General features: G+C 63.4%; 1 protein-coding gene across 2 annotated transcripts; it reads right to left on the bottom strand.

The window, feature by feature from the left end:
* Positions 1–3,563: 3,563 nt before the first annotated feature.
* RTL6 (retrotransposon Gag like 6) lies at positions 3,564–9,463 on the bottom strand. 2 transcript variants are annotated; one of them, XM_079773852.1, is made up of 2 exons: positions 8,983–9,463; positions 3,564–8,845 (listed from the first exon to the last, which is right to left on the bottom strand). In XM_079773852.1, the coding sequence occupies exon 2, from the start codon at positions 8,557–8,559 to the stop codon at positions 7,840–7,842; it is 720 nt and encodes a 239-aa protein (XP_079629978.1). In that variant the 5' UTR covers positions 8,560–8,845; positions 8,983–9,463; the 3' UTR covers positions 3,564–7,839. The 2 variants fall into 2 exon arrangements, with proteins under 2 accessions (XP_079629978.1, XP_079629979.1); XM_079773853.1 differs by having other exon boundaries at positions 9,018–9,463.
* Between the last annotated feature and the right edge of the window lie 298 nt (positions 9,464–9,761).

Here is a 9,761-nt window from a genome sequence, read left to right as displayed (position 1 = left end):
GATCCACCACAGGAACTGAAGTCGCCGTCGCACACCTTGTTGCCATGAGGAAAGCTCCAGTCCCAATGGTCTCGTCAAACAGTTTCCTATCAGACGACTGTCTATCAGACGGTTAGGGGAGGAACAAGCCAGTCTTACGAACTCACTCCAGAAATGGGAGGGGAACAGGTCCCACCCCGGTCTATGAGGCTGAGCCCAACCCCGATAATGAAGATGTTGCAGGAACGAGAATTACTGACCAATGTCCCCCCGACAGCAAGCCCAGAGACCCCATAAAACGCCAGCAAAGCCAAGGCTACCAATCTGGGAAGGACGAACTCGGGGGCCAGGGGGGCAGGGCTGGCCGGCCGTGTGACAGTAATCAGTTTAAGTCACCATGTTGACAGAGTAAGCGAGAGAAAAGATGACTGTTTACATGGATGTGGAAAGCGCAGTAACGGAATTCGGCATCCACATGGCTTAGTTTTAAGCTCTCACACATTCAGCGGAGATGGAAACGTCACACGTGTCACAAGGGCTCGCGTGAGCCTTCTCCCGGCATCACACCCAGCGTCAGACGTCAACACGTCCCCCCGAGATCAGCAGTGAGGACACTGCCCACGCGTGACCTCTGCTCCACAGTGAACCAGATTCCTGCACAGAAAGGCAGGAAAGAGAAATAAAAGGCACCTGAACGCAAAGACGCCCGTAAACTCTACCCACAGACGATGGGGTCGTGTGTGTGGAAAATCCTAAAGAACCTGGGAAATCTATACTAATAAAAGGGTAATATGCTAATCCGACTGGGAGACCTTCCGGACAAAGCCATGGTGGCGGGGCTGAGGCAGTTAGGGGCGATCAGGGCAGGATGGGGGGACAGTTGGGGGTGATCAGGTTGGCGGGGGGCGGGGCAATTGGAGGCAAGCAGGCCGACAGTGGGGGGCAATTGGGGGCGATCAGGGTCGGGGGGGGGGGAGTTGGGGGCAATCAGGCTGGCGGGGGCGGCCGTTGGGGGTGAGCAGGCTGGCAGGGTGGGGGGGCAGTTGGGGGATATCAGGCCAGTGGGGGGAGGCAGTTGGGGGTGGCAAGGCCAGTGTGGGGGCAGTTGGGGGCGATCAGGCAGGCAGGCAGGTGAGCGGTTAGGAGCCAGTGGTCCCGAATTGCAAGAGGGATGTCCCAGATTGGAAAGGGTGCAGGCCAGGCTGAGGGACACCACCCCCACCATGCACGAATTTTGTGCACTGGGCCACTAGTATCATAAAATTCTTAGGGATATATTCACATAAGATGTGTAAGGCCACTAACTAAAAGCCATGAATCCGCTGAGAAATTTAAAGAAGTCCTAAGTAGAGAGAGAAAGCACGTTCATGTATCAGCAGACTCAATCTCATTAACCTGTCATTCTCCCTCGAATCTGTAGATGGGATTTCTTGCCAGTCACAGCCCCAACAGGCTTTTTAAATAGAAATTGATAAAATGATTCTGAATCCGAGATGGAATCGCCAAGGACCGAAAGCGGATCTGTGAACATGGAAATGGTCCACGGAGCCTTCTCAACGCGGCTGTTGGGCCGGGGGAACTGAATCTGCTGTGTAGCTTCATTTTAATAAATTTAAATAGCGTGTGTCTGGTGACTCGCTGCCCGGAGGGCACAGACCTGGGGTGTCCGGAGCGGCTGGAGAAGGGGGAGTGCGCGGGGTTTACACGTCTGAGTGCAATGCTGGCCGCAGTCACCGGCACAGACGGCGTGGAGCCGGCGCGAGCAGACCCGTGGACTGAGGGGCAGAATAGAGGCCAGGAGGAGACTAACGACATCGGTCACTTGATTCCAGCAGTCACCAGAGCCGCCCAGCGAGACACGGGAAGTCTCCCACACGGTGGCCCTCGAACAAGCGGATATCCCGCTGGGAAAACACGTTTCACCCCCACCTCGTATCACCCGCAAATCATTACCTGAGACGAATCAGAGACCCTGTGTAAACGTGAAGACTTTCAGTTTAGCCCAGCCGGTGTGGCTCAGTGGTTGAGTGTCAACCCAGGTACCAAAGGTCACCAGTTTGACCCCCAGTGGGCAGGGGGAGGGATGAGGTGGGGAGGCAGGAGGCGGCCAGTCGAGGATGTTTCTCGTCGGTATTTCTCTATCCCCCTCCCTTCCTCTCTCTCTGAAAATCAATAAAAACATATTTTTTTAAAAAAAATTTTAACTATTATTTTTTTAGAGGAAATGACAGGGTATCTGTGTCTTGGGAATGGAGTCTCCAGGACGAGGGAGGGCTTTGGGGAACCTTCTGGGGGGTGAGGTTCTGAATCTCACGGGGCTCTCGTGGCACCCCCCCTTTTCAGAACTCACCGAGTGGCTGTTTAAGGCCGATGGTTTCCCTGCATGGAAGCTACCCTCCCCCCGCAGAGAGCGAGTCTGGTTCGTGATGGGCAGCAGGGTGCTCAGGAGCGGGATGCTCAGGAGCGGGGTGCTCAGGAGCGGGGTGCTCAGGAGCGAAGCCGCCACCGACCACCACGCCCCCCTCTTCCCGTCCACGAGGGGCCGCGGGCTCACTGTTCCCCCGGGACGTGGCCTGCGGGCAGGTGTCTTGCCGCCACACCCGGGCGTCGGAGCAGTGCCTCGCGTCCAGCGGGGGACCCGGGTCGGCCTGTGCGCTCTGGGCCTGGGACGCAGCCCCCGGTCACCCTCTGCCAGGCCCTGGGCTGGGCCGGACCCGCGGCCGGCCGGCAGCTCCGCCCTCGGGGAGCAGTCGGTCGGTGGAGGACACAGGTCAGCGGTAGGAACCCCCGGTGACGGCCTCTCCCAGGGGGAGCGGGGTGGTGGGTGTGGGCGCACAGCCGAGGCCCCAGCCCAGCGCTGTGTTGGGGGTGGGGGGGGGGACAGAGGAACATCTGACCCCCGTCTGACACAGGCCTGAGCGCGGGGAGGAGGCCGCGGTGGAGGGACAGCTCCCGGCAGAGTGTGGGCGCAGCACGGGGCCTCGCTGGGGGGCAGGTGGGACGGAGAGGAGGGTGGCACCGGTGCGGGACGCCACAGGCAGAGCCCCCCTCAGTGCGGATCCCTCCGGGTCCTCTCCCACCAGGTCCCGCCCAGGCTCCTGGCCTCCAGCCTCAAACTGGGGTTTGGGGGGGGGGGGGGGGGTCACAGCTCTGTAGCTCCACCCTCAGGCAGAGTGGGGGCCAGGCCCTTGTAAGCCTCTCAGGGGCAGCCACCTGGGCCAGCAGGAGGGCCCTGCGCAGACTTCCCCGCAGGACGGCAGATGGGGCAGATCTCCCCTGGGGCCCAGAGCCGCCAGTCTAGAGAAGCCCATTGGAGGGAAGCCCAGGGCAACGCCCCTGCTGGCAGGAAGGAGGGGCCGCCCCGTCCTACAGGCTCCGCCCCGTCCTACAGGCTCCGCCCATCCTACAGGCTCCGCCCCGTCCTACAGGCCCCGCCCATCCTACAGGCTCCGCCCCATCCTACAGGCTCCGCCCTGCGCAGCCCCACACCTGTTACCAAGATTGTGGGAAACCTTAGAATTAACTTTTCAAGTTCATCTGCTGAGAACAGCAAAGAAACCTCGAGAGGGGACCCCACTAGATAGGAACCCAAATTATAAACTGACGTCACCTGAAAAGGGAGGCCTGGGGGACAAGCGGCGCACAGGTCACAGGAGCGGGCCTCTGAAGGTGGGAGCTCCAAATGCGCCGAAGGAAACACACAGCAAGTGGGGAGGGAAGGGATCTGTGGGCTCAGGTGTTCGCTGAAATCTCTGAGACCAAGTCCACTCAGCCTCTCCTCCTGCCTGCAGGCCAAGGAACCCCAGCAAGGAGCGTGAGCCCAGAGGGAAGGACGGCCGCGCAGGCCCCTCTCCTCCGCCCAGCAGCGCCCCCGCAGCCACTTCGGGGTGTGGGAGGTGGACGGGTTTCGGGTGACACTGGAACACCCTGGCCTTCCGTCTCGCGGGGAACAGCGGGGGTTTTCAGGAGCTACGTATGTGTGATCTTGCAAGAGACCAAGTGCAGACGCAGGGGTGCGACTCCAGCTGTCGCTACTAAGCCAGTCATTACTTGGCAAAAATGTACAACGCCCCTCTTCTCAATGCTTTGTTTGAGGAAATATGCTATTTATGTGGGCATCAGCGAGTTGCTTTTAAATATGTTAAAACACCCTCCGTTTTGTAAGATGATGGTCACAAAATCGACTTCAGTAAAAGCTCTTTGGGGTCCTCAGTGACTTAACGATTCTAGGGAGTCAGGGGCCCAGGCTTGAGGACTGCCTGTTTGCCACCCAAGGATCCCCAGCACCCAGCACCCCCATCTGTGCGACAATCTGACCGTGCACTGGGCACCTGCCATGTGCCGGAGGACGCTGGTGCAGCAATGACACAGCGTGAGCCGACGGTGAGCGGCCTGCCTGCCACACGCAGGGCGCAGCGCCGGAGGGAACGGGCCGGCCAGAGACAGGAAGCTGAAACTGCGTAAAACACACCCACAAAAGCAAAAGGCCGGGAACGCGCAGCACGTGACACGTGACAGGTTAGTATCTTTAATACACAACGAGCTCATACAATGGATCAGACCCAGTCCATGAGCGCGAAGGACAGACAATCCACGAGAGGACACGCCTGCTGAAGGGAAAGATGTGAGACTTCGCTACAAACAGAGAAGTGCCAACTAAAACACAGCTGGCTCGTCATTGTCACGTTAGCAGTGGCTCAGCCCACTGGCAGCTCCTGCGGGCCCGGCGGCAGGAGGCGCACGGCCGTCCTGGCCGGGCAGTGGCGATGGGGACACTTCTGAAGCCGTTCTGCCCCCGGGGTTCCCTTCAATCCGCAGTCCCGCCCTGGGCAGCTGTCCTAAGGAAGGACCGTCCGCTGGGGACAGCGGATGCACGAGGCCCGCGTCCATTTCTAAGTGAGGAGTGAGTGACCGCGGTGACCGCCGGCCCCTGCCCATCCCCCGGATGGCACGGCACCGCCAGCTCAAAGCAAAGGTGGTGCGCACACGGCAGGGGGCCGGACAAATACCAAAATGGCCCAACTTCACCTTCCTCTCCTCCCTTGTCTTCCCAAGTCCCCAGAACGTGCGTGTGCCGAGACCTGGCAGGTCACTTGCTTATGGAAAGGAGTCAGCGACTGAAAGTGAGGAGCTGGGTGCCCCCGTCTCTACTGCGCCTGTGCCGTGCCAACCGCCACCACGCGGCTGTTGGGACCCTGAGATGACACGGGAGACGGCAGCTGCTCGGTGGAGGGGCCTGGACCCCAGCCTCCTCCTACCTCTCTCCCGGGAGCCCGGCTCCTCCTCATGTCGCCGTCTCTCAGCTTCTGAGCTGGTGCTTCCCCAGCAGAAGCGACAGGCCCCGAGACCCGCGGCTGCAGGTGCAGGGCGCCTGCGAGGAGCTCCCCCCCTACGCTCCGCTCAGGCCGGTGGCCCCGGCACGCGTCCCTCCCACCATCCCAGGGCCTGCCCCCGGAATGTGCCAACCCTCCCTGCAGGCCGCTCTCCGAGGGCTGCCAGGGTCCCGGTCACCCAGTGGGCGGTCTGCCCCGTCCGGGCGTGCGCACCAGGAGTCCTACCTGCCCTCCTCCTGCCCCTCACCCCTGCTCGCCTGGCGCCCTGAGGCGGCCTCTGCTCCTCCTGGACGCCATGAAATGCTGCAGGACTTTTACTCCAAGGTCACGCCATGTATGAGGCCAGGAGGCCACCCTCATCTGAGTCCCGCCTGGAGGATGCCGGCAGGAAACGAAGCTCACTCCCTAGGGGCTCACGGAGACCAGAGCAGTCACAGCGGAGCCCGGCCCCACCATGAGACGGCTCCTCACGTGCATGAACGCAGCTGCTGGGCCCTTCAACAAATCAACGCAGTCCTTCAACTTAGTCTAACCCACAGCGTGTACACAGCGGCTTCCCCCCCACTTCCTCCGGCCTGACCTGCCGGCCGCCATGCCCAGCCCTGAGTCCCCTCCTCTTGCTGGGCACGGGGTGTCTCCCTCTAGAGCCAGTGGGCTCCGTGTGGTTGCTTCCGAGTCCAGTGTGGGGTGACCCCAGCTCCCGCACCTGCTCGTTCCCTCAGCTGCAGGAAGCAGTCAGGGTCACGGATGTGCGGCCGCACCGCCCAAGCACCGAGACGAAACGCAACGGAACCACAGCCCGGTGAGGCCGAGCGGCAGCTGGGCTGGGCACGCCCCACGGACAGAGGGCCAGGTGATGGCGGGGGGCGGCCCGCGTGGCCAGCCCTGCCCAGGGGCTCGTCCTGCTGTGAGCAGTGTGACTGACAGGACTTGTACAGCCTGCCAACAGGATGTCTCCAAACCTCTCGGGTGGACCCAGGGGCTGCTGAGACAGAGTCCCCGCCCTGCTCCCCTGCTGGGTCTCCTACCCTGGCTGGGCCGGGCACACAGGAACCTTCAAGGTGTGTTACCCCCTGCGGGCGTCCTTTGCCCAGGTGCCACTGTACCCCCTCATCTGTGGCCACCTGTACCTGGCAGATAGGCAGAGAAAGCTGAGCACTGAGAAGTGACGGGCACACCCTCAGAGGTGCCGCCCCCGGGATCGGGGCTCCTCTGTGGCCCCCCAGCATGCTTAGTGAGCACCATGTCCCCTGAGCCGCGGTGGCACGCAGGGGCCTGCGGCCTGCGTGCAGGCAGTTGTGTAGCGGGGCAGCGGGCTAACGGAGTCACAGTGGAGGCAGTGACACCCGGACAGCAGCAGCCACTGCACACCCCTGGCTGCCAGGCGGGGCTGCGTCAGGCGCGGGCACTGTCCCCGCGTCACCGAAACTCTTAGGAAGTTGGATGGGCCCAGGACGGGCCTGGGTGTCCCATCACCTGTCTCTGGGTGGTGCAGCGACTCTTCTGCAGCCAGGCCAGAGCAGGGGGCGGAGGAAGCCAGGGTAAGACACCCCCTGGCCCCCCACGGTCCAGGCGGCCGTGTGAATGTCAATGGAGTTTGGCTGGCATCCAAACATGGCGGAGCATCACCACCCAAAGGACCTGGGCAAGCGCCATTTGGCCAGTGACTTCTGGGCGCCCGTGAGGACGCGCGAGGCCGTCCCCCGCTGAGGCACGGCTGTGTCCCTCAAGCCTGCGACATGAGTGCCCGCAGCCCGTCAGTGAGGACGGGGTAGTCCAAGGCCTGGCCGGGGCCCCCTTCCTGCAGTGCTCCCAGCTGCTCCCAGAGGAAGGCGGTCCAGCGAGGCGTCCATGTTTTCTTGGACAAAGACGGGCAGCTGATGGACAGCCAGCCTGGGAGGCTCTGAGCCCTGGAGATGCTGAGGGGCTGAGCGGAAGGCCACTTGTCCCCTGAGTGAAGGGACCACGTGACGCGGGACGGAGAAGGGGTGACTGCGCCGGCGGCTGTGGCGATTCCACTGGAGGTCCGGGGCGGCGAATGAGCCCCCGGCGGCCAGCCCCAGCCGGCAGAGGGCCTTGGGCACGACGTGCTGCGCAGGCGACAGCCGAGGGAGCTGCCCAGCGGCCCAGGTCAGTCTCCTTCTTCGGCCCCACCAGCCTGGCCAAAGTGCCTCTGTCGGTGAGAACAGGCCGCCGGGGCCGCAGAGGGCGAACGGAGCATCTGTGCGCGTCGGGCTGGGGGGTCGGTGGCCGGAGCGTGAAGTGGAGGCCTGTGGCAGTAGCTGAGCTGTGGTCACGGAGGAGCTGGCATTCAAGCATGAGGGGAGCATGCACCGAGGTGGGGGCACAGCGAGCACACAGACGAGGAAGGGAGGGGAGCCCGGTCGGCCCAGGGGGTGAAGAGGGGCCCGTCCGGAGGGCAGGCGGGGAGTCTTCTAAAGAACGATACTGCTGCAGGGACACTTCTGCGCGCAAAGGGCGCTGCTCCCGAGTGCGTTTGCCGAGGCAACCAGGACGGTGGCGGCTCTTAAAGGTTCCGAGCTCGGGTGGGCAGGGCCGGCGCGGGACTAGTCCCACTGGAGGCGGGGTGCACAGGGCAGGGGCCCGGGCCCGCGGCGGCCAGCTGGCGGCACAGCACCTGCCGCTCCCGCACCGCCCGGTTGGAGGCGGAAGTCTTCCGGATCTGGGCGCGCCGCGCGTGCCGCAGCGGAGACTTGTAGGTTCTCCGCAGCTCGGCCAGGAAGCCCTGGTAGTTGTTCCGCAGCGGGCTGTCGGGCTGCATGTGGGGGATGGCCCACTTCTCCGCCTCCCCCGTCAGCCGCGACACGAGGAACGCCACCCGCTCGGCCTCGCCGGGGAAGCGGGAGGCCTGGAAGATCATGAACCTGTCCATCTGCATCAGGAACCCCGCGAGCTGGCCCGGGTCTCCCGAGAAAGGCTCGGGCAGAGAGGTGGGCGGCGTGGTCATGGGTCGGGTCCCGTTGGAGGTCATGGCTGAGATGGGCGGGGTGATCTGCAGCGCCCCCGGGATCCGAGCCCTGGTGCGTAACAAGGTCAGCTCGGCCATCACGCTCTCCAGCATGTTGGTGAGGTTCGCCTTCTCGGCCCGCAGCGTGGAGGCCTCCCGCCGCAGCGCCGAATTGGTGAGGCGCAGGGAGGTCAGGGTGTCTATGACGTCATCCATTTGGGCACTGGTGGCGGCTGCAGGGGCTGGGGTCTCGGCTTTTGACGTCTGGGGTTGGACCATGTTGGCAGAGGCCCAACCTGGATGGGCGGGGAAGGGCCCCGGTTTGGGTAACCCGGCACCTGAGGTCCTGTGACGCTAGGACTGGGTAAACCCAGACAGGAAGGCGGGGACAGGGGGGGTTCCCGACCCCGAGTGAAGGCAGGGCGGATGGATCCAGCCGGAGGTGAGCGCCCGCGGCCAGGCAGGTGGTGCAGGCCTCGGGGACCCCCGATTCCGGGGCGGCTCCTTTATCGCGGACCCCACTGGGCCGGGCGCACTGCACCGGAGGCTGGACTTGTTCTGCGGCCTGAAGGGTGAAAAAATGGTTTTTAAAGGGTTTCCATTGCAGAAAAGGGGGTGGGAGCAGGGCACGCGGCGTGGGAGGTGCAAAGAGCCGGCGGCGGGGCGGGCGCGGGGCCGGGGCAGAACAAAGGGCGGACGCACCTGCGGCGGAGCCGGGCCGGGCGGCGGGCGCGTACCTGGGTCTCCGCGGCGCAGTCTGCCGCGCGGGCCGCAGCCGGGATGGCGCGATCCGGGGACGCGGGCCGGCCGATGAGTCACACCGGCCGCCGGCCGCCGCCGCCGCCGGAACTGCTTCCCGGTCAGGTCAGGCCAGGGCGGCCGCGGCGGCGGGAGGCGGGCGCCCGCGGGCGGGAGCGCGCGCGGGGCCGGGGTCGCAGTGGAGGGCGGGTCGCGGCGCGACCTGGGTGCGGGCGGGGCCGACGCGGCGGCAAGTGGGCCTCACGCAGGCCCCGCTGGTTGCCATGGAGACCGCCCGCCCGCTCGCGGCGGCGGCCGAGGCCCCGCCCCGGAAGTTCCTGGCACAGTCCCGCCTCCCGGGGGCCTGCAGCAGCCAATCAGTGGCGGCTGTGAGTACTGTTACCTGTTACAGCAGGTGCGTTCTTTCTTTTCTCTTTTATTCTCCCCGGGACTGTTCGCAGAGCTGCTCTTGTACGTTGTAGTGATTTTTTCATGAAGGTTGCTTTCACAGTGTAACCTGAGTGCAAGTTCAATGTACTACCTAGTCAGGGTAGCGAATTTTGATGCCGGAAAAGTCTAAAATAAATTGTTCATATCGCCTGCAGAGGACAAATAGTAACATTCCTGTCGTTCCATCCAGTCATTTTTATTTACTTTTTTTTAATTCTCACCCGAGAACATGCTTAGAGAGAGGAAAGGAAGGGAGAGCGAGAGAGGGAAACACCGATGTGAGAGAAAAACAC

The sequence above is a fragment of the Cnephaeus nilssonii genome (genome assembly GCF_951640355.1).
Source record: "Cnephaeus nilssonii genome assembly, chromosome: 6".
Taxonomy (NCBI): Eukaryota; Metazoa; Chordata; class Mammalia; order Chiroptera; family Vespertilionidae; genus Cnephaeus; species Cnephaeus nilssonii.
This window is presented reverse-complemented; position numbering and strand designations above follow the sequence as displayed.